The following is a 25,781-nucleotide window of genomic DNA, read 5'->3' as shown; positions in this document are numbered from 1 at the left end:
TCCATTGGGTCACCTATGAGCTAATACTACCCCGATACAATACAAGGAGACGTCGCACATCATTACCTGATCTCGTTTGGGATCATAGCGCACCAACACCTTAGAGGATGACAGTGCTTCTTTATTTCACTGAGCGTTATAGCTTGGCTATGCAACCATTTCCAAGACTTACCCTTTTTTAAAAGATTAATGCAAGGTGCCAGAACGGAGGCCAGGTTATGCATGAACTTTGCGTAATAATTCATCAACCCAAGGAAAGACCTAATCTTTGGCAGAAATGTGGGAGCCGGGGCACCTTTGATCACCCTTACTTTAACTTCCGATGATTGTAACCGGTCTGTAGCCCAAGTAGATCATTCGGGGTGTCTGGAACAGTTTCCTCTTCGAAGGCATATGCTCACCAGGAGAAACGTCTAAGGACTATGTTCAAGTTCTCTAAGTGCTGCTTATTGGTCTACCCAGTTAATAGCTGGGAATTATCACCTAGATAAATAGTAACCTGGGGTAGATTTTGTAGAACGTTCTCAATCGTCTGCTGAAAAATGGCACAGGTTGACAATATCCCAAATGCCAGTCTCGCATATTGGTACAAACCCTTAGGGGTATTAATTGTAGCATACATCTGGGAATCCTCAGTTAATTGCAATTGCAAGTACGCATGGCTCATGTCCAGCTTCATGAAGGACAGATCCCTGCCAGCTTTGGGTTAGTAATTGTGCCGATGACATGAAGGTTGGTGAAGCTGTGGATAGTGTGAAGGGCTGCTGTAGGTTGCAACGGGACATTGACAGGATGCAGAGCTGGGCCGAGAAGTGGCAGATGGAATTCAACTAAAATAACGTGAAGTGATTCATTTTGGAAAGTTGCATTTGAATGTAGATGACAGGGTTCAAGGCAGGATTCTTGGCAGTATGGAGGAACAGAGGGATCTTGGGGTCCATATCCACAAGTCCCTCAAAGTTATGAGTTTTGAGAAGATTTGTAGCTCAGGTTGGAGGTTCTAGATGTAGGTTTGCTCACTGAGCTGGAAGGTTCACCTTTAGACGTTTCGTCACCATACTAGGTAACATCTTCAGTGAGCCTCCGGACGAAGCACTGCTGGTGATTCCTGCTTTCTATTTATATGTTTGCTTTGGATTGGTGATGTCATTTCCTGTGATGATGTCATTCCCTATGGTGATGTATCCTGTTCTTTTTCTCAGGGGATGGTAAACGGAGTCCAAGTCAATGTGTTTGTTGGTAGAGCTCTAGGAATTCTTGTGCAGGTCTCTGTTTGGCTGTGTCCCAGTCTGTGTTGTCCCAGTCGAAGTGGTGTCCTTCCTTATTTGTATATAAGGATACTAGTGAGAGAAGGTCATGTCGTTTTGTGGCTAGTAGATGTTTCATGTATCCTTGTGGCTAGTTTTCTGCCTGTTTGTCCAATGTAGTGTTTGTTACAGTTCTTGCACGGTATTTTGTAAATTACATTACTTTTGCTTTTCTGTATAGTGAGACCCATAGTCTCACTACCTGGAACACCAACTTACAGATTGGCCAAGGAGCTACACCAAAGACTGAAACACTTAGTAGAAGACTCACACCATTCCATCCACTCCAACCAAGAATTCCTGAAGACCAACAAAGACACGAAGATAGAAGAGGATGAAATAATGGTCTCCTTTGATGTAACAGCCCTGTTCACATCAATCAACATTAACCTGGCCAAGGCAACACTGACTACATTATTAGAAGAACCAAAGACACATACACCAAACACCACCAACTTCATCAGCACTTCATCAGCAAGGACAGTATTGTCAAGCTAGTGGACCTATGCCTTACCACCCACTTCACCTTCAGCAACAAAACTTACAGACAAAGCAACGGAACACCAATGGGATCTCCGATATCAGGGTTCTTAGCAGAGACAGTAATGCAAAGACTCTAAACAACAGCTCTGCCAACCATCCAACCCAAAAACTTTGGTCTGCTACGTGGATGACACTTTTATCATCACTAAATGAAACTAATTAGAGGAAACCTTCAAGACCATCAATAATACTGGCATAAAATTCACTAAAGAGGAGGAAAACAACAATAAACTGCCATTCCTAGATGTCACAGTAGAGTGAACAACCAATGGGGAACTTCAAACCAGCGTCTACAGGAAAACAACACATACGAACCAAATATTGAACTACAGAAGCGATCATCCCAACATCCACAAATAAAGCTATATCAGAACATTATTTTGATGAGCTACCTCACACTGCAGCACAGAGGAACTATGCAGAGCAGAGGAAAATCACCTATACAGTACATTCTAAAAGAATGTGTACCCAATGAACACAATCCACCGATTTTAGATTAGATTACTTACAGTGTGGAAATAGGCCCTTCGGCCTAACAAGTCCACACCGACCCATCGAAACGCAACCCACCCAGACCCATTCCCCTACATTATACCCCTTCACCTAACACTATGGGCAATTTACCATGGCCAATTCACCTCACCTACACATTTTTGGACTATGGGAGGAAACCCACGCAGACATGGGGAGAATGTGCAAACTCCACACAGTCAGTCGCCTGAGGTGGGAATTGAACCTGGGTCTCTGGCGCTATGAGGCAACAGTGCTAACCACTGTGCCACCGTGCCGCACACTTCTCAGCAACAAACCCAAACAACAGACAAAACACATCCAGAAACCTTAAATATCTCCCCTAAATCAAAGGCATCTCGGAAATGACTGCCAGACTACTCAGGTCCCTTGGCATCATGGTAGCCCACAAACCCACTAAAACAACAGCTAATGAACTTGAGACACCCTATACAGACAATTAGCAAAACTAATGTCAAGAACTGTAACAAACACTACATTGAACAAATAGGCAGAAAACTAGCCACCAGGATACATGAACATTAACTAGCCACAAAACGACATGACCCTCTCTCACTAGTATCCTTACATACAGATAAGGAAGGACACCACTTTGACTGGGACAACACATCCATCCTAAGACAAGCCAAACAGAGATGTGCGAGAATTCCTTAGAAGCATGACATTGCAACCGGAACTCTATCAACAGACACATTGACCTCGACCCAATTTACCACCTCATGAGAAAAAGAACGGAAAATGACATCACCAGCCCAAAGAAACCCAAACATATAAATAGACAGCAGGAGCCATCAGCAGTACTTTGTCCGGAGGCTCAATGAAGATGTACCTAGTATGGTGACGAAACGTCTGAAAACAAACCTTCCAGATCCCTCAAAGTTGCCACCCAGGTTGATAGAGTTGTTAAGGCGGCGTGTGGTGTTTTGGCTTTCATTAGCAGGGGGATTAAAGGATGCAACATCTTTCACACTTGGAATATTGTGCTCCGTTCTGGTCACCTCAATATAGGAAGGATGGGAAAGCTTTAGAGAGGGTGCAGATGAGATTTACCAGAATTCTGCCTGGACTGGAGGGCATGTCTTATGAAGAAAGGTTGAGGGAGCTAGGGACTTTCTCATTGGAGTGAAGGAGGAGGAGATGTGACTTGATAGAGGTGTACAAGATGATGAGAGGCATAAATAGAATGGATCGCCAGAGACTTTTTTCCCAGGGCAGAAATGTCTGTCATGAGTAGGTATAATTTTGAGGTGACTGGAGGAAGGTTTTGGGGGAGATGTCAGAGGTAAGTTCTGTACACAGAGTGGTGGGGGCGTGGAATGCACTGCCAGCAGTGGTAGTGGAGTCAGCTACATTAGGCACACTTAAGCAACATGTTCCTGTTATAGACAATAGGTGCAGGAGTAGGCCATTCTGCCCTTCATTATGATCATGGCTGATCATCCTCAATCAGTATCCTGTTCCTACCTTATCCCCATAACCCTTGATTCCACTATCCTTAAGAGCTCTCTCCAACTCTTTCTTGAAAGTATCCAGAGACTTGGCCTCCACAGCCTTCTGGGACAGAGCATTGCACACACCCACCACTCTCTGGGTAAAGAAGTTTCTCCTCAACTCTGTTCTAAATGGCCTACCCCTTATTTTTAAACTCTGTCCTCTGGTTCGGGACTCACCCATCAGCAGAAACATACTTCCTGCCTCCAGAGTGTCCAATCCTTTAATAATCTTATATGTCTCAATCAGATCCCCTCTCAGCCTTCTAAACTCAAGGGTATACAAGCCCAGTCACTCCAATCTTTCAACGTAAGATAGTCCTGTCATTCCAGGAATTGACCTCGTGAACCTACGCTGCACTCCCTCAATAGCCAGAATGTCTTTCCTCAAATTTGGAAACCAAAACTGCACACAATATTCCAGGTGCGGTCTCACCAGGGCCCTGTACAGCTGCAGAAGATCCTCTTTGCTTCTATACTCAATTCCTCTTGTTATGAAGGCCAGCATGCTATTAGCTTTCTTCACTGCCTGCTGTACCTGCATGCTTGCTTTCATTGACTGATGTACAAGAACACCTAGATCTCATTGTACTGCCCCTTTACCTAACTTGACTCCATTTAGGTAGTAATCTGCCTTCCTGTTCTTGCCACCAAAGTGGATAGCCACACATTTATCCACACTAAACTGCATTTGCCATGCATCTGTCCACTCACCTAGCCTGTCCAGGTCACCCTGTAATCTCCTAACATCCTCCTCACATTTCACCCTGCCACCCCGCTTTGTATTATCAGCAAGTTTGCTAATATTACTTTTAACACCATCATCTATATCATTAATGTATATTGTAAAAAGCTGCGGTCCCAGCACTGATCCCTGCAGTACCCCACTGGTCACTGCCTGCCATTCCAAAAGGAAGCAGTTTATCACTACTCTTTGTTTCCTGTCAGCTAACCAATTTTCAATTCAAGTCAGTATTTTGCCCCCAATACCATGCGCCCTAATTTTGCTCACTAAGCTCCTATGTGGGACTTTATCAAAAGGCTTTCTGAAAGTCCAGGAACACTACATCCATTGCATCTCCCTTGTCCATCTTCAGAGTTACATCCTCAAAAAATTCCATAAGATTAGTCAAGCATGATTTCCCCTTCATAAATCCATGCTGACTCTGACCTATCCTGTTACTGCTATCCAGATGTGTCATAATTTCAGCCTTTATAAAATTGACTCCAGAGTGTCCTTGCACTGTTAAGAGTGAAGGAGAAGGCTGGTAAGATTAGGGAGCAATGGACGAATAAAGACATTGAGGTTCTGGTCAAGAATAAGAAGGAGGCATAATTTAGATATAGAAGAAAGTGAAGACTGCAGATGCTGGAGTTCAAAGTCGAGAGTGTGGTGCTGGAAAAGAACAGCAGGTCAGGCAGCATCCAAGGAGCAGAAGCATCAACGTTTTGGGCAAGAGCTCTTTACCAGCAATGAGGATTTAGATATAGACAATTAGAATCAAGTGAATCTCTTGAAGGGTGTAAGGGGTGTAGAGACATTCTTCAGAGGGAAATCAGGAGAATAGAAAGAGGATATGAAATTGCGTTGGCTGAGAAGGTTATGGATAATCTAAAGAGATTGTGCAAGTACATTAAGAGCAAAAGGACAACTAGGGAGAGAACAGGGCCCCTTAAAGATCAATGAGGTTGTCTATGTATCGAACTTCAGGAGGTGTGAGAGATACAAAATTAATATTTCATACAAGTTTTTACTGTAGAGAAAGAAATGGAGGCTAGGGAACACTGGGAAATAAATAGCGATGTTATAAAATATTAATGTTACTGAAGAGGAAATGCTGGAGGTCTTAGAAAATATAAAGTTGGATAAATCTCTGGGACCTGATCAAGTGTATCCCAGGATGTTGAGGGAAGTTAGAGAAGAAATTGCAGAGCCCCTAGCAGAGATATTTGTGTTATCTTTAACCATGGGTGAGGTGCTGGAGGACTGGAGGGTGGCCAATGTTGTGCCTTTACTTAAAAAAAGGTTGTAAGGAGAAACCTGAGAACTACAGACTTGAGGGTCAGACATCAGTGGTGACTAAGTTGTTGGAGGTGATTCTGAAAAATAGGTACTGATTAGGGATAGTCAGCATGATTTTGTGGCAAGGCAAGTTGTGACTCACAAACTTGATTTTTTTTGAGGAAGGAACCAAAAAAAAAAAATGAGGGCAGAGCGGTAGACGTTTTCACTTGGACTTTAGCAAAGCCTTTGACAAGGTTCCGCATGGACTGATTTAGTAAAGTTAGTAAAATGGGATTCAGGGTGAGCTTGCCAATTGGATATAAAATTGGCTTTACAGCAAGACAGACAGGAAGGTAGTGGGGGTTGTTTTTGGGACTAGAGTCCTGTGACGAACGGTGTTCCACAGGGATTCGCAATGTGTTCACTGTTGTTTATCATTTATGTAAATGATTTTGGCGAGAATTTAGGATGCATTGTTAGCAAGTTTGCAGATGACACCAAAATTAGAGGTAAAGTTGACAGTGAAGAAGGTTAAACCAGATTACAAACAGACCTTGATCAATTGGGTCAATGGGCTAAGGAGTGAGTGGCAGATGGAGTTTAATTTGGCTAAATGCGAAGCATTACATTTTGGTAAAACAAACAAGGGCAGGACTTACACAATTAATGGTAGGGCAGTGTTGTAGAACAGATACCTAGGGGTTCAGGTATATAATTCTTTGAAATTTGCATCACATGTAGACAGGGTGATTATGAAGGTGTTTAGCACACTTGCCTTCGGTGCTCAGACCTAATGAGCATAGGAGTTGAAATATCATGTTGAGGTTGTACAGGACATTGACAAGGCCTTTTCTGGAGTGCTGCATCCAGTTCTGGTGTCCCTGCCATAAGAAGGATATTATTAAATCGGAGACAGTTCAGAAAAGATATACCAGGATGTTGCTGAGAATGGAAGGCTAGAGTTATAAAGATAGGCTGGGAATGTTTCCACTGGAGCATAGGAGATTATGGGGTTGACCTTATAAAATCATGAGGGGCATAGATATGAATAGCAAGGGCCTTTTCCCTAGGGTGGGAGAATTGAGGGCATATCTTTAAAGTGAGAGGAGGAAGATTAAAAAAAAACGAGGAAGTGTCTTTTATACAGAGTGGTTCATATGTGGAATGAACTGCCAGAGGATGTGGTGGATGGAGGTACAGTTACAACATTTAAAGAACTTTGAATAAGTACGTGAATAGGAAAGGTTTGGAGGGGTATGGCCCAATTGCAGGCAGGTGGGACTAGTTTAGTTTGGGAACATGGTCGGCGTGGATTAATTGGACCGAAGGGTCTGTTTCCTTGCTGTATGACTATTTTCCATTCATCAGGACAGGGATAAAATCATAAGCTCTAGCAGCAGAATTAGGGCATTCAACCCGTCAAGTCTGCTCCACTAATCAAGGAGATCGTGGCTGATCTGGTAATCTGCAGTTCTCCTGTCTTTTCCACACAGCTCTTGATTTCTTTATTTAAAAAAGTTGCAACTATTCAAGGCTCAGATTCATTCAGAAATCTATCACAGAGAAAAACAACTTTAGAAAGAAAGTTCATATAAATTGTTATTCCCTTTATAAATTTAGTTTTCTTGCATGCCAGTCCTGATGAGGTTGTTTTTCCTGGAGCTACGGAGGCTGAGGGGTAACCTTATAGTGGTTTATAAAACCATGAGGGGCATGGATAGGATAAATAGACAAAGTCTTTTCCCTTGGGTAGGGGAGTCCAGAACTAGAGGGCATAGGTTTAGAGTGAGAGGGGAAAGATATAAAAGGGACCAGAGGATCAACTTTTTCACGCAGAGGGCAGTGCATGTATGGAATGGGCTGCCAGAGGAAGTGGTGGAAGCTGGTACAATTACATTTAAAAAGGCATCCAAACGGGTATATGAATAGGAAGGGTTGAGGGATATGGGCCAGGTGTCGGCAAGTGGGACTAGATTAGGTTGCTCTATCTGATCAGCATGGATGACTTGGACCGAAAGGTCTGTTTCCGTGCTGTACATCTCCATGACAATAGCATAGGCACAGGCACATGGATGATAGTAAAATGAAGGCTATGTAGGTTAGTTTGAAGTTAAGAGTAGGATAAAAGATCGACACAACATCGAGGGCTGAAGGGCCTGTACTAGGCTGTCCTGATCTACATTCGCATACAAATCCTCTATGCAAGGGATTTGGTATTTTTGTCCACTTGCGAAAAGCAGTTCACCTATCGTTTAAGATCATCACAAAAGTAAACCAATCCATTCAGTTTCACAATCAGCATGACTGGTGCTGTTCACCCCATAAACTGGACTTTCACTTTCCAGCCTTCTGAATTCTGCCTCTACTGTTGCCTCTAAGGCAAATGGCACTGGATAGGCCTTGCAGAATTGTGGAATTGCTTCCCGGTCAACATGCGAGGTGACCTTATCCCCTTTGATAGTACCTCAAACCTCTTGTAAAATGTCTAGGAGTTTAATTAAGACTTCACTCAGGCAGACATTTTCTAACTGAAAAATGTTAAGCCAATCCAGGTGAATCTTTCTTAACTAATTTTGCCCTGTCAAGCTTGGGCCTCAGCCTTTTACTACGATCAATGGTAACTGAACCACCTGCTTTTCATAACAGACGAGAACCAAAGTTGCACCGTTAATCTGTAAAGGCTCCCCCGTACAGGTTCTCAGTCTAGCGCAAATTTAAGGGCTGGATACCACAATTTTGTTAAGGAGTAGGTTTACGATCACTGAAACAGCCATCTGGTATCGAACTTCATTACACCCGGGTGATCATTTAACCAGACGTTCATTTTCATTGTTTCTGATTTTGACGTTGCTCAGCAATTTAACAATTCCAAACCATATGGAGGTGGACTTGCCAGGATGTGCACTCTCCTGGGTACCAGCCTATGAGTTCTCTTATTCCATTTAGGTCTAGTGGGACTCTCTTGCTATCTCAAATCCACATACCGACAGCAACTACAATAGCTTGCCAGCCCAGATCCTGAAGAAAATTTTAACCATTTGGCTTTGTTATGGAATTTAGCGGTGGCTGACCTAGAGTCACCCTGTCCAGAATATGTCTGGAGTGAGGTTATGAATTGCCTCCACTCAGTTGGCGACCCCAAGCTCAGTCAGCCTGATGAGCCTGTCCACTCTGAATACCCTGCAACTCATGCTCTACTTGCTACATTTTCTAATGATAAAGCCAGTTGGACTTCAGCTAGTAGGCATTTTTGCACAGTTAAAAACATTAATCCCAGTCTTATCACCACTGAAATAATTCGGCAGAGGCCGGTACCCCATTACCAAAAAACCCTTTATTTACAAGTGGAGAGTCCTTGACACTGATCCACCTCCCTCAGAGCCAGCTCTCAGAGTGCACAAGACACGTGAAATTCTTGTTCTTATCTGTCAGCCAAGGCTCCCTGACTAGACCAGATTAACAGACCCAATCAGGGAACTTACTCTGGCTGACTTTGTTACAATCACTACAGGGTCCTGAATCTAAATAAAGAGAACTATGAGTGTATGAGGCGTGAAGAGGCAAGGATGGATTAAGAGATCTTAATACCGAGCAACAGGTCAACCAAGCAACAGAGCAAAAGCTGTTGACGATCAATAGACAATGAATAATATTTAAAGAATGTGCACATAAATTACAACAATTATTCATTCCATCTGTCACAAAAATGAAAGAGGAAAAGTGGCTCAATCATGGCTTACAAATGCAATTAATGATAGTTTTAGATACAAAAGGGCAGACATATAAAATTGCGAGAAAAAGGTAGCAAGCTAAGGATTGGAAGCATTTGAAAATTCAAAGAAAGGAGGACAAAGTGATCAAGGAGGGAAAATAGCATAGTAGAGTAAAATTACAGGGAACATAGAAATTGACTAAAAATTCTACAGATGTGAAAGAAACTGTTACTGAAGACAAATGTAGATCCCTTACAATGAGAAGCTGGGGAAATTGTAACAGGGAATCAAGAAATTATAGATGACATATTTCCCAGAAATGTTAGAGAACCAACGGTCTACTGAGATGGCAGATTTGAAGGAAATCAGTATTAGTAACAAAATAATACTAAAGAAATTAATAGGGTTAAAGGCTGACAAGATTTGCTTCCAGTCTACTTTAGCCAACTCCTCATTCATCCTATTGTAGTCTCCTTTGCATGAGCACAGGACCCTGGTACTAGATTCTTTTCTCACTTTCCATCTGTATTCTAAATTCAACCATATTGTGATCGCTCTCTGGTCGAATTTAGAATGCAAGAAAATAAAATCCAATACAAGGGACCTGTGCTTAAACAAAGGAGACTACAATAAGATGAGTGAGGAGTTGACTAAAGCACACTGGAAGCAAAGACTTTATGATGGGACAGTTGAGGAGAAAGTGAGGACTGCAGATGCTAGAGATCAGAGTTGAAAATGTGTTGCTGGAAAAGCGCAGATCAGGCAGCATCCAGGGAACAGGAGAATCGACGTTTCGGGCATAAGCGCTTCTTCAGCCCATTCCTGAAGAAGAGCTTATGCCCGAAACGTCGATTCTCCTGTTTCCTGGATGCTGCCATGATGGGACAGTTGACAAACAGTGGAGGCCTTCCAAATTTTTCAAAGTGCTCAGTAAAAGGTATACACCAGTGAAAAGGACGGATTGTAGGAAAAGGAGTAATCGGCCATGTGTGTCTAAGTAAATAAGAGAGGCTATCAAATTGAGAGAGAAGACATAACAAAGTGGCCAAGATCAGCGAGAAACTAGAAGATTGAGAAAGCTTTAAAGATCAACAGAAAGCCATGAGAAAAGCTATAAAGATAGTTTATTCTCATAATCTAACTCAGAATATAAAGACAGACAACAAAAGTTTCTATAAATATGCAAAACGAAAAAGAGTGGCTAAAGTAAACATTGTTCCTTTGGAGGAGCAAAAAGGGGGATTTAGTAATGGGATAGGAGGAAATGGCCACGGCATTGAACAGGTATTTTGTGTCGATCTTCAGTGGGGGACACGAATAACATGCCAGTAATTCACAGAGACAAAGGTAGGTGAGGAGCTGGAAACAAATCATTATCACAAAAGAGGTAATGTTAGGCAAGCTAATGGAGCTAAGAATAGACAAGTCTTCTTGCTCTTATGTAATGCATCCCAGGGTACTAAAAGAGGATAGTGGGATAAATAGCAAACGTACTTGTGGTAATTTTCCAAACTTCACTGGACTCTGGGGCAGTTTCAGCAGTTTAGAAAACAACAAATATGATGCTACTGTTTAGAAAAGGAGGTAAACAAAAGATGGCAAATTATAGACTGGTTCACTTAACTTCTGTAGTGGGGAAAATGCTTGAGGCTATTATCAAGGAAGTAGCAGCAAGGCATCTACATAGAAATTGTCCCGTTGACATAGCATGGGTTCATGAAGGACAGGTCATACTTAACTAATCTACTGGAATTCGATGAAGATATTACAAGCACAATGGACAGCAGACAGCAGGGACTCAGTAGATGTGGTGTATCTAGACTTCTAAAAGGTATTTGATAATGCTGCACAAAAGATGCAAGGTGTTACGGGTAATGTATTAGCATGGATAGAGGATTGGTGAACTAATAGCAAGCAAAGAATAGGCATAAATGAGTGCCTTTCTGGTTGACGATCAATGACTAGTGGTGTGCCTCAGTAATCAATGCTGGGACCATAATTATTCACAATTACATAGATGATTTGGAGTTGGGGACCATATGGAGTGTGTCAAAGTTGTTGGATGACACTCATATGAGTGGCAGAGCAAAATGTGCAAAAGACTGTAACTTTGCAAAGGGTCAGAGATAGTTTACGTGAGTCGGCAAAGGTCTGGAAGATGGAGTACAATGTCAATAAATATGAAGTCATCCATTTTGGTGGGAATAACAGTAAAAAGGACTATTATTTGAATGGTAAAAAATTGCAGCATGCTGCTGTGCAGAGGGACCTGGGTGTCCTTGTGCATGAATCACAGAAGGTTGATCTGAAGTGCAATAGGTAATTAAGGCGGCAAATGGAATTTTGTCCTTCATTGAGTTTTTTCAGAAGGTGCCCAAGCATGTGGATGAGAGTACGGCAGTTGACATGGTATACATGGACTTCAGTAAAGCCTTTGATAAGATTCCACATGGTAGTCACACCAGGTTATAGTCCAACAGTCTCATTTGAAAGTACAAGCTTTTGGAGTGCTGCTCTTTCATAAGGTAGCTCCGAAAGTTTCAAATAAACCAGCTGCACTATGGCCTGCTGTTGTGTGATTTTTAACTATTGGGATAGAACTTGGTCCTTCACTGCGTAAAAGTTATCATGGCAACAGTGCCACACAACAGTGGAAGGTATGCTCAATACGAACGCAGGACTTTGTCTCCACAAAAGTAGTGCTGCTGTCCAGGCACTCTTGGTGATTGTTATTGAAATCCTCCACTCTGTGACCTACCCACTCACTGCTTCCTCCAAATGTTGCTCAACATAGTCAAGAGAAGGCGGTACATGATAACCTGCAGGAAGTTTCCTTGCCCATATTCAGCCTGATGCAATCAGACTTCACCACTTCCACAATCAATGTTGAGAATTTCTGAGGCAACTCTCGCTCATCTGCATACCTCTGCTGGATATGCCCTACCAGTGGGATAAAAGTGCTCATACATGAATCACAAAGTTGATTTGCAGGTGCAACAGGTAATCAGGAAGGCAAACAGAATACTGGTTTTCATTGCTAGAGAGACTGAATTTAAGAGCAGGAAGGTTCTGCTGCAATTGTACAAGGTGTTGGTGAGGCCGCAACTGGAGTATTGTTCACAGTTCTGGTCTCCTTCCTTGGAGGAAGATATATGGCTTTGGAGGCAGTGCAGAGGAGGGTCACCAGGTTGATTCAGAGATGAGGGGGTTACCCTATGAGGAAAGGTTGAACAGCCAGGGACTGTACTCACTAGAATTTAGAAGAATGAGAGGGGATCTTATAGAAATATATAAAATTATGAAAGGAATAGATAAGATAGAGGCAGGCAAATAAGTCGTTTCCGCGGTTGGGTGAGACAAGGTCTAGAGGACGTGGCCTCAAGATTAGGGGGAGTAGATTTAGGAAAGAGATAAGGAGAAATTGCTTTTCCCAGAGAGTACTGAATCTATGGAATTCTCTGCCTCGGCAGCTTCATTAAATATATTCAAGAGACAGTTGGATAGGTTTTTGCATGGTAGGGGAATTACGCAGGTAGAAGGAGCTGAGACGGTGGATAGATCAGTCATAAGATCAATGAAAGACAGAGCAGGCTTGATGGACCAAATGGCCTACACCTGCTTCTTTTACTTTGAAACTATGACATATCCATTGATGGCAGTATCTGGGACATCGTACAGTATGATTCTGTTAGTATGAGCACCTTAGTTGGCTTTCCCTACTGCCTTGATCCAATGGTGAAGCAGACTCAGTAATCTGAACGGGCTAATTCTGGTCCCATACCTTAAGGTCAGGCTGTTGTTCGAATAATCTGCGAGACAGTTCTCCCAATTTTGGCACTATCCCAGAGATTTCACAGCATGGGACAAATACAAAGACGAATAAAGGACCACAAAGCGGATAATAAGAGTGGCTAAAAAGGATTATGAAAGGAAAATTGCAACGTGCATAAAAGATAACAGGAGATTTTATATTTCCATAAAGGGAAAGCAGCTGGTTAAGGGCACTAATAGTCCACTGAAGGTCGAGAATGGGGATACTGACAAATGACTGAAGGGAAATGACAGACATGCTGAATGATTATTTCACTTGTGTTCACTGTGAAAAAGGATAGTGTCAGAAGTCCAAAAGTAGTTAACAGAGGACCAGCGACAGGGTCCAAATAAAGTTAGCTTAAATAAATCATTAAATTGGGAAATTAACAGAACTGGAGACTGCCAAATCACCAGGACTGATGGTTTCTATCCATGGGTATTAAAGGAGGTAGAAGAGCACACTGTCATTGCCTTTACCATAATCTTTCAGTTTCCTGGATTCAGGAGTTGTACCTGAAATTTGCTCGTGTCACCCTGCACTTTAATGACAGAGCGAAACCAGGGAATTACAGACCAGTTATAGCTATATATGTATGGTAGGAAACTTGCTGGTGCCTATAATCAAGAGTAAAGTAACAGATCACCTCAAAATTTTCAATTAATCATAGAGAGTCAGCTTGAATTCATGAGGGGTAGGTCATGTCTGATAAACCTCAATTTTCTGAAGAGGTGACAAATGTGGTGGACAGTGTTGAGTTGATAGATATTGCTTATAATGGATAAAATCCCACACAAGTCACTGTTAACAAAGATGGAAGCCCTCTGAAGAGGGCAAATTGCTGGCATGGATAGGAAATTGGTTGAATAGCAGGGGGGGGGGGGGGGGGGGGGGAACTTTGGAATAATAGGTAGGTGCTCAAATTGGCAGGATGTGACGAGGATCCCCCAAGGATCTGTATTGGGGCCTCAATTATTCACAATGTTCATTAACAACTTGGATAATGGCATAAGAAGTCAAAACATCTAAATTTGCTGATGACAATATTGGGCAGCATTGAGACAGTGTGGATGACAGCATAAAATTACAACAGAACATTGACAGAGTAGGTATATAGGCAAAGCTACAGCAGATGGATTTTAATATAAGCAAATGAGGTCAATCTTTTCAAACCAAAAATGGATTCAGAGTTTTTTTTAAAAACAAATACAAAGTTAAATACAGTTGACATCCAACAAGATTTGGGGAGTTCAAGTGTGTAGCCCTTTAAAATGTCACATACAGGTGCAGAAAATAGTCAAGGCAGCGAATGGAATGCAGGCCTCTATATCTAAAATGTACAAAGTAAATTTTATGCTGAAGTTATACAAAATTCTGTCCCTCGAGGGAATTCAGCACAGGCTTACAAGGATGGTAGCTGGACTTCAGGGGTTATGAAGATAGATTAGGCAAATTGGGATTTTATTTTCTAGAATTTAGAAAGTTAAGGGTGATTTAATGGAGGTCTTCAGGATATTAACAGGGACAGAGAGGGTAGAAAATGATATAAACTATTCCCATTGGTTGAGGATTCTAGAACTAATCTAAAAATTAGGGCCAAGCCTAATTCAAGAGAGATGTTAGAAAGCACTTCTACACAGTAGGGGAGGTTTGGTACCACCTTCTTCAAATGGTGGTCAATTCTAATTCAATAGTTAAATTTAAATCAGACATAGACAAATGTTTAATAATTAATGGCATCAAGGAAATGGGTCCAAGGCAACCATATAGGTTACGCCACAGATCAGGCATGATCTTATTGAATGGCAGAGCAGGCTCGAGGGACTGAATGGCCCACTTGTGGCCCTATGTCAGGAAGGAGGGTCAATGGTGTTGTTTCTCCCATTTTTTTTGGAGGCTAGGTCAATGCTGATGTCTGTTCGATTTCAGTTCTTTGTTGAAACTTTGTAGGGATTACTGGGTCATTTCGGAGGGCAGTTCAGAGTCAATCACATTCCTGTCACACATAAGCCAGACCAGGTAAGGATGGCAGATTTCCTTCCTTGAAGGAAATCAGTGAGCCAGGTGGGTTTTTCTGACGATGGTTTTATGGTCATTGGTAGATTCTTAATTCCAGACATTTTTGGTTGAATTCAAATTCCATTTGCCGCAGCGGGATTCAAATCCAGGTTGCCAGATAATTAGCCGGGTTTGTGGATTAGTAGTCTAGCGATAATACAACTAAATCAAGGGTCAGTGAGGGTCAAGTGTTCCTGGGATTGTTTTCTGGAGAGATTCCTAAAGCAGTACGTGTCTAGTTCAACAAGGAAGGATGCATTGTTGAACCTCATGCTTGGTCCACTGATTCCACTCATTTCCAAAGTGTCAGCAAAGGAACATGTAGGAGACAGTGATCATTGCATTGTAAGATTTAGGTTGGTGCCAGAGAATGACATACAACAATCCAGGACAAGAAAATTCAATTGACAATGCTACTGGAACAGAGTTGAGTAGGATTGGTTGGAATAAGAGGTTGGTGGAAAGATCAGTTACTGAACAGTCGTGGCACCTTCAAGGATCCAACCTTAGTGCTTTGTTAATTGCCAACAATCAATCCGGTTGGAGGAAGAGCGCCTCATCTTACCAACCCAACCACCTTGTGGCTCAACACTTCAACACCCCCTCCCACTCCACCAAGGATATGCAGGTCTTTGGACTCCTCCATCGCCAGACCACAACAACACGACGGTTGGAGGAAGAGCGCCTCATCTTCCGCCTAGGAACCCTCCAACCACAAGGGATGAACTCGGATTTCACCAGTTTCCTCATTTCCCCTCCCCCCACCTTGTCTCAGTCAAATCCATCGAATTCTGCACCGCCTTCCTAATCTGCAATCTTCTTTCTGACCTCTCCGCCCCCACCCCAGTCTGACCTATCACCCTCACCTTGACCTCTTTCCACCTATCACATTTCCGACGCCCCTCCCCCAGGTCCCTCCTCCCTACCTTTTATCTTAGCCTGCTGGACAAACTTTCCTCATTCCTGAAGAAGGGCTTATGCCCGAAACGTCGATTCTCCTGTTCCCTGGATGCTGCCTGACCTGCTGCGCTTTTCCAGCAACACATTTTCAGCAACAATCAATCCAAGACTACTTTTTTAATTTTGATCCCTCCTAATGACAGACTTTTCCTGTGTCATCATGGCCTGGGCAGCGGCATCCTCTTTGGTAAATAGGGATGAGAAATAGTTAAGTCATGGCCCCTGCCTCTGCCTGAAAATCCCCTATTTGGTCTCTGATCCGCCCTACACCTCCTTTGACCACTCTCACTGTTCACATACTTATGGAAGACTTTGGGATTTCATATTGTTAGCTGCTAGTCTTTTCTCAATTTCTCTTTGCTTTTCTCATTTGTTTTTTGGTCTCCGCTTACACCTTTGGTATTTCTGTTGACTCTCAGTTGTACTTTCTGCTTTACACCTATCACAACCATTCTAATTCCATGGTCATCTGGGAACTCTGGATTTGTTTATCTCACCTTTCCCATTAGGAGGGAATCTCCTCCAACTGTGTCTAAATCACAGATCGGAATTAGGTTTAAATAAATTGAAAATGCTCTTTTTTCTGCATAGTTAAATACTTATAGTTCTACCAAACATTGACAGACATCTTTGCATCCTCTTTGGCCACAGAGGAGGTTACTGAAAACTGGTCACAGGCAGACTAGTACAAGAGGTAAAGTCACAGTGAGTTGACAGGATGGATAAGAGCTGGCTTAGACATGGAGACAGAGGGTAGTGGTGGAAGGATGGTTTTTGGAAAGGGAAGTGGTGACTGGTGGTGTTCCACAGGGATCAGTGCTGGGACCTCTGCTGTTTATGATCTACCTACACGATTTGGAGGAAAACATGGTTAGTCTAATTAGTAAGTTTGCAGACAATACAAAGATTGGCAGAGTTGCAGATGGTGAGGAAGATTGATAGAGGATACAGCAGGATTAGATCAGTTGGAGGCATGGGCAGAAAAATGGCAGATGCAATTTAATCCAGACAAATGCAAGGTGATGCATTTCAGAAGGTCAACTAAAGGTAGAAATTATATAGTGAATGGCAGAATCCTAGGAGTATTGACATACAGAGGGATCTATGTATGCAGGTTCACAGTTCACTGAAAATAACATTGCAAGTAGATACGGTAGTAAAAAAGGCCTTTGGCATGCTCACCTTCATTGGAAGGGGCATGGAGTATAAGGATAGACAAGTTATGCTGCAACTTCATAGAACTTTAGTTAGGCCACAGTTGGAATATTGTGTACAGTTCTGGTCAGACTACCAGAAGGATCTGAATGCTTTGGACAGAGTACAGAAAAAGTTTACCAGGATGTTGCCTGATTTTCGGGGATTTTACGCTACGAAGAAAGGTTGGATAGACTGAGTTTGTTTCCACTGGAAAGCAGGAGGTTGAAGAGCAATCTGATAGAAGTTTAAAAGATTGTGAATGACATGGATAGAGTGGAAAATTAGGCTTTTTCCCAGGACGGAGGGGTCAATTACTAGGGGAACACAGATTCAAGGTGTGGGATGGAGGAAGCTTGAGAGAGATGTTCGAGGCAATATTTTCACACAAAGGGTGGAGAGTGCCTGGAATGCGCTGCCAGAGGTGGTGTTGGAAGCAGACACATTAACAGCATTCAAAAAGCACCTGGACAAACATATGAATAGAAGGGGAACAGAGGGATATGGATACTGCAAGTGAAAACAATTTTAGTATGGAAAGGCAAAATGTGTCAGCACAGGCTCGAAGGGCCTGTCCCTATGCTGTATTGTTCTTTGTTCCAAAGGCAAGTAACTTACAACTAAATCATTTGACAGAAATCAAATATTTGCAGCATTTTGAATCCCAAAACACAACCTCAGCAGCACTCCATGGACCACCTTACAATCACTCCACACATGTTCTCTGCATGTGGCTGTTCTACTGAAGCAGCTGAATAAATTGATAGTGACATAGAAAATGGAGTGACCAACACAACGTATTAGTCTAACAGGCAAAGGTGAGGACTGCAGATGCTGGAAATCAGAGTCTAGATTAGAGTGGCACTGGAAAAGCACAGCAGGTCAGGCAGCATCTGAGGAGCAGGAAAATTGACATTTTGGGCAAAAGCCTTTCATGAGGAATCGGTCTAACACATCAGTGTAGAAAGGGTTGAAATACAGACTAACATTAATTGGTCTAACGACTGTGTAAATACAAGGGACCTTGCAGTGCAGTGGTAAAGTCTCGGTCTAAACTGACTGAAAATTAATTAAAAGTAGGAGGTAACACAGAGGATGTGGAGTGAGCAGTGTGGCTATTTGTTCAATTCGGACCTCCCTGCTATAGGAGAGATGTTGTTAATCTTGAAAGGGTGCAGAGAAGATTTACAAAGATGTGGCCAGGATTGGAGGGTTTGAGCTGTAGGGAGAGGCTAAATAGGCTAGGGCTATTTTCCAAGAGTGTCGGAAGCTGAGGGGTGACCTTATACAGGTTTATAAAATCATGAAGGGCACGAACAGGGTGGATAGCCAAGATCTGTGGGCGGCACGGTGGCACAGTGGTTAGCACTGCTGCCTCACAGCGCCTGAGACCCGGGTTCACTTCCCGCCTCAGGCGACTGACTGTGTGGAGTTTGCACGTTCTCCCCGTGTCTGCGTGGGTTTCCTCCGGGTGCTCCGGTTTCCTCCCACAGTCACAAAGATGTGCAGGGTCAGGTGAATTGGCCATGCTAAATTGCCCGTAGTGTTAGGTAACGGGTAAATGTAGGGGTATGGGTGGGTTTCGCTTCGGCGGGTCGGTGTGGACTTGTTGGGCCGAAGGGCCTGTTTCCACACTGTAATGTCTAATCTAATCTAATCTAATCTTTTTCAGAGTATGAGTGTCCAAAACTAGAGTGTAGAAGTTTAAGTTGAGATGGGAAAGTTTTAAAATGGATCTAAGGGGCAACTTTTTTTAAATGGAGAGGTTGGTACACGTATGGGATGAGCTGCCAGAGAATGTGGTGGAGGCATGTACAGTTATATCATTTAAAAGGCAACTGGATGGGCACATGAATAGGAAAGGTTCAGAGGGATATGGGCCAAATGCAGCTCTGCAGCTTATCTATGTCCCTCTGCAACCTGCAACAAGGAACAAGGATTAGATAGCTACAGTATGGAAGCAAGCCCTTCAGCCCAACAAGTCCACACCGACCCTCTGAAAAGTAACCCACCCAGACCCATCCCCCTACCCTATACTTAGACCTGACTATTGTGCCGAGCGCCATTGGCAATTTAGCATGGCCAATTCACCTGAAACCGGGGCACCCAGAGGAAATCCACGCAGGCACGGGGAGAATGTGCAAATGCCACACAGTCACCCGAGGCAGGAATCAAACCCAGGTCCCTGGTACTGTGAGGTAACAGTGCTAACCACTGAGCCACCCTGCCAACCTTCAGCATTATCCACACAACCTGAGTGTCATCCACAAATTTATTCCTTCTACCACCTCATCCAGGTAATTTATAAAAAACAGCAGTGGCCCAAAAACAAATCTTTGCAGTACTCCACTCGTCACTGAACTCCAGGATGAACATTTCCCAACAACCACCACCCTCTGTCTTCTTTCAGCTAGAGAATGTCTGATCCAGACTGCTAAATCACCCTCAATCCCATGCCTCTGTATTTTGTGCAAAAGCCTACCGTGGAGAACCTTATCAAATGTCTAACTGAAATCCATATACACCACATCAACTGCTTTACCCACATCCACCTGTTTGGTCACCATCTCAAAGAACTCAATAAGGTTAGTGAGTTCTCACCCGTAGTTAAAAACTGACGCATCTAAAATACTCAAACTATAGTATTTCCAGTCAAAATATAATCCAAATAAACAAACTGTCACCTGGAGTACTTGCCCATTGTGGTCACTCCAGTAAAAAGACGAACTGCACTGACAAGGAATGGTAAGAAGATTAATCCATGTGCGGAGGAGACAAACTGACAATATTTAGACTGAACCTTGAGGGGCTATAGGAATACTAGTGAATATACATTTACTCTCATTGCTTTTTCCATCTTTAGTTTACTCCAATCCGAAAGGGTACACCGAACAGCAAACTTCAAAACTGTTGCCTTCGCAGTATCATTCAATTCAGTGAGAACCACAATGTTCATTCAGGGCACTCAGAATTACCAACAGATAAAGCAGCAGCTGCTGTAGACACACGGGGCGAGGGTCTACCATCCGGGAGGAACTGGGTTCGCAGGGTAAACAGGATCCGGGTTGAGAAGGGAGATCGGGGTGTGGAGGGTTTGGGCTTGTGGATCCTGGATAAGCGAGGAGAAATGTTGGATGAGAGGAAGAGGGATCCCAAGAGATAAGGGATTCTTGGGGGGAGTGGCGGTGAGACGGGACGAGAGATTTGGGGGGGGAAGAGGGAAGGGGCCACTTTCAGATCCTCTAACCCCACCCCGTACTCACGCATCAAGAGGCTGAAAGCCACGACCCCGAGCAGACCCTGAATGAACATTCCGAAGTTTCCCATCAAGGCGCCATTCTCGCAGCCTCGGGACCCGGGACCCGGGCGCCCAGCCGTAGCTAGTGGGACGGTAGTGTTGGAAGCGGAATAGGAGCCACGGAGGAGCCGCTGCACAGTGTCCAGGCTCCGGAACTCGCTGTCGGCCATGGATTTGGGATCCAGCCCGAGACTTCAGCCAGTCACGGCCTCAATTCCCGACAGTCCGCCCGCACCGCATTCTGGGAGCTGTAGTTCCGGCCGCGGTGCATTGTTTAAAGGCAACTTCCGGTGCAGAACTAAAATTCCGAGCATTTTCTCCAGGTACAAGCAGAAGGGCCTGCTCAGTTTAAAAACCCAAACAAAACTGAGGTATTTATAAATAGCCTTGATCATAGGGACTTTTGGCTGAGTTAGTAAAAGATGGGGTAATTATAATTCTCTAGAATTGACGGCACACGACAATCTGCCACACAGGAAGATTCCACCAAGAAAAACAGATTATCAAAACATCATTCTGTTAGGCATCAGCTCCCTCCCTCCGAAACATCGGCCTGTAATCCATCAACCTCCCGCCCCAAAACATTAGTCTGTAAACCGTCAACGCCCTCCACCCAAACATTGGCCTGTAATCCATCAATCATCCCCCCAAACCCCAGCCTGTTTTTCAACAATCGTTCCCCCCCAACCCCAACCTGTAATACATTAATCACCGCCCCAACCCCAGCCTGTAATCCTTCACCAACCCCCCTGAACATCGGCCTGTAATCAATCAATCAATTAATCATCTCCCCCCCCAAAACACCAACCTGTAATCCATCAATCAATCCCTCAAACCCCAGCCTGTAATCCAACAATCATCTCCCAAAACTCCATCAATCACCCCACCCAAGACCCAACCTATGATTCATTAACACTCCAAACATTGGCCCGTAATACATCAATCACTCCCCAAACCCCAACCTGCAATCCATTAATCACCACTTAAGCCCCAGCCTGTAATCTATCAATCATGTCTCAAGCCCCAGCCTGTAATTCATCAATCACCTGCCAAAACCCAGCCCGTAATGCATCAATAACCCCCAAACTCCAGCCTGTAATTCATTAACCCCCACCTAAACACTTGCCTGCAATTCATCAACAATGTCCACCCATACATCGACCTGTAATCCATCAATCATGCCCCCAAACCCTAGCAGCCTGTAACCCATCAATCACACCTCCCAAACCCCAGCCTGTAATCCGTCAATCACACCTCCCAAACCCCAACCTGTAAACCATCAACATTTCCCCCAAACATCAGCCTGTAATCCATCAATCATCTCCCCCAAAACTCCAGCCTCTAATCCATCAATTGCTCCCCCAAACCCCAGCCTGTAATCCATAAATAATCTCTCCCCAAAACCCTAGCCTGTAATCCATCAATCACCCCTTCTAACCCAGCCTGTAATCCATCAATCACCCCACAAAACCCAGCCTGTAATCCATCAAAAACCATCAAACATCGGCTTGCTACTCATTAACCCCCACCCACCAAACATTGGCCTGTAGTCCATCACACACCCCTTAAATCCGAGCCTGTAATCAAAGAATAAAGAACAAAGAAAATTTACAGGCCAGGAACAGGCCTTTCGGCTCTCCAAGCCTGAGCCGATCCAAATCCACTGTCTAACCTGCCATCCAATTCCTAAGCATCTGCATCCCTCTGCTCCCCACCTACTCATGCATCTGTCCAGACACATCTTAAATGAATCTACCGTGCCTGCTTCTACTACCTCTGCTGACAACACATTCCAGGCACCTACCACCCTCCATGTAAAGTACTTGCTGCGTGTATCCCACTTAAACAGTTCACCTCTCACGTTGAAAATGTGACTTCTCATTATTAAATCCTTCACCCTGGGAAAAAGCTTATCTGTATGTACCCTGTCTATACGTTCATGATTTTGTAGACCTCAATCAGGTTCCCCCCTCAATCTCCTTTTTACTAATGAAATCAAACCTAACCTACTCAACCACTCTTCATAGCTAGCACCTTTCATACCAGGCAACATCCTCGTAGACCTTCTCTGCACCCTCTCCAAAGCATCCACGTCCTTTTGGTAATGTGGCAACCAGAACTATACACAGTATTCTAAATGCGGCTGAACCAAAGTCTTGTACAATTTTAACATGACCTGCCAGCTCTTATACTCAATACCCGGTCCGATGAAGGCAAGCATACCATATGCCTTCTTGACCACTCAATGTACCTGTGCAGCCACCTTCAGGGTGCAATGGACCTGAACTCCCAGATCTCTCTGCTCATCAACTTTTCCCAAGGCTCTTCCGTTTACTGTATAATTTGCTGCAGAATTAGACTTGCCAAAATGCATCACCTTACATTTGCCCGGATTGAACTCCATCTGTCATTTCTCCACCCAACTCTCCAGTCTATCTATATTCTCCTTTATTCTTTGACAGACCCCTATGTTTTCTGCTACTCCACCAATCTTCGTGTCATCTGCAAACTTGCTGATCATACCAACAGTGCCCTCTTCCAGATCATTTATGTATATCACAAACAACAGTGACCCCAGGACTGATCCCTGTGGAACGCCACTGGTCACCTTTCTCCATTTGGAGAAACTCCCTTCACCTACTACTCTCTGTCTCCTGTTGCTCAACCAGTTCTTTATCCACCTAGCTAGAACACCCTGCACATCATGTGACTTCACTTTCTCTCTTTGTTTACCATGGGGAACGTTATCAAATGCCTTCCTAAAATCCATTTGTATGACATCTCCAGCCCTTCCTTCATCCATCAACTTGGTCACTTCCTCGAAGAACTCTATTAAGTTGGTAGGGTGCAATTTCCCCCGCACAAAACCATGTTGTCTATCACTGATAAGCCCATTCTTTTCTAAATATAAATAGATTTTATCCCTCAGTACCTTCTCCAGCAACATTCCCACCACTGACATCAGCCTCACTAGTCTGTAGTTACCCGGAATATCCCTACTACCCTTCTGGTACAGGGGTACAACATGAGCAACCCTCCAGTCCTCCAGCACCTTACCTGTGTTTAAGGATGCTACAAAGGTATCTGTCAGGGCCCCAGCTATTTCCTCTCTCGTCTCCCTCCGCAACCTGGGATAGATCCCATCCGGTCCTCGGGATTTGTCCACCTTTATAACTTCTAGCCTACCCAACACATCTCCCCTACTTATGTCAACATGATCCAGAGTTATCAGATTTCTATCTCTAATCTCAACATTAGAACATAGAACAATACAGCACAGAACAGGCCCTTCAGCCCACGATGTTGTGCCGAACATTTGTCCTAGCTTAAGCACCCATCCATATCCCTATCCAATTGCCGCTTAAAGGTCACCAATGACTGCCACTCCCACAGGCAGCGCATTCCATGCCCCCACCACTCTCTGGGTAAAGAACCCACCCCTGACATCTCCCCTATACCTTCCACCCTTCACCTTAAATTTATGTCCCCTTGTAACACTCTGTTGTACCCGGGGAAAAAGTTTCTGACTGTCTACTCTATCTATTCCTCTGATCATCTTATAAACCTCTATCAAGTCACCTCTCATCCTTTGCCGTTCCAACGAGAAAAGGCCTAGCACTCTCAACCTATCCTCGTACGACCTATTCTCCATTCCAGGCAACATCCTGGTAAATCTTCTCTGCACCCTCTCCAAAGCTTCCACATCTTTCCTAAAGTGAGGCAACCAGAACTGCAAATGTGGCCTAATCAAAGTCCTGTACAGCTGCAACATCACTTCACGACTCTTGAATTCAATCCCTCTGCTAATGAACGCTAATACACCATAGCCCTTCTTACAAGATCTATCCACCTGAGTGACAACTTTCAAAGATCTATGAACATAGACCCCAAGATCCCTCTGTTCCTCCACCTTACTAAGAACCCTACCGTTAACCCTGTATTCCGCTTTCTTATTTGTCTTTCCAAAATGGACAACCTCACACTTGGCAGGGTTGAACTCCATCTGCCACTCCTCAGCCCAGCTCTGCATCATATCTAAGTCCCTTTGCAGCCGACAACAGCCCTCCTCACTATCCACAACTCCACCAATCTTCGTGTCATCTGCAAATTTACCCTTCGACTCCCTCATCCAAGTCATTAATAAAAATTACAAACAGCAGAGGACCCAGAACTGATCCCTGCGGAACTCCATTTGTAACTGGGCTTCATGCTGAATATTTACCATCTACCACCACTCTCTGACTTCGACCGGTTAGCCAGTTTTCTATCCAATTGGCCAAATTTCCCTCTATCCCATGCCTCCTGACTTTCCGCATAAGCCTACCATGGGGAACCTTATCAAATGCCTTACTAAAATCCATGTATACTACATCCACTGCTCTACCCTCATCCACATGCTTGGTCACCTCCTCAAAGAATTCAAACAGACTTGTAAGGCAAGACCTACCCTTCACAAATCCGTGCTGGCTGTCCCTAATCAAGCAGTATCTTTCCAGATACTCATAAATCCTATCACTCAGTACCCTTTCCATTACTTTGCCTACCACAGAAGTAAGACTAACAAATGTTCAACAAATGTTCAAAACTCGTGACGATGGATTAATGATACAAGCTCCTGTCTGTGAATTAACACCTGCTGTTTGTTTCATTGAATGAGTACAGTTTGATTCACTGAATGATTATGTGATGATTGTTTCATTGCATCAATGAATAACAATTGATTCATTGAAGGTACTGTTGGCGTTTGATCCGATAAATTATTTCATTGAATCAATGAATAACGTTGGATTAATTGAACTTACTATTAACGTTTGATTCAATGAATGAATACAGACTCCATCATTGAATGAAAGTATTCAGCTCGAGGCAAC

General features: G+C 43.6%; 1 protein-coding gene across 2 annotated transcripts in view; it reads right to left on the bottom strand.

The window, feature by feature from the left end:
• Positions 1–22,562, bottom strand: part of stimate (STIM activating enhance) — a 145,554-nt gene extending 122,992 nt beyond the window's left edge. The window contains exon 1 of one of the 2 annotated variants that reach the window (XM_043713121.1): positions 20,876–22,562. In XM_043713121.1, coding sequence (XP_043569056.1) covers positions 20,876–21,080 — 205 coding nt within the window. In that variant the 5' untranslated portion in view covers positions 21,081–22,562. The remainder of the gene's footprint in view (positions 1–20,875) is intronic. The other variant, XM_043713119.1, reaches the window with a different exon arrangement.
• Positions 22,563–25,781: the final 3,219 nt, after the last annotated feature.

Source organism: Chiloscyllium plagiosum, chromosome 22 (genome assembly GCF_004010195.1).
Source record: "Chiloscyllium plagiosum isolate BGI_BamShark_2017 chromosome 22, ASM401019v2, whole genome shotgun sequence".
Taxonomy (NCBI): Eukaryota; Metazoa; Chordata; class Chondrichthyes; order Orectolobiformes; family Hemiscylliidae; genus Chiloscyllium; species Chiloscyllium plagiosum.
The sequence above is the reverse complement of the archived record's forward strand: the minus strand, read 5'-3'. Positions and strand labels throughout refer to the sequence as shown.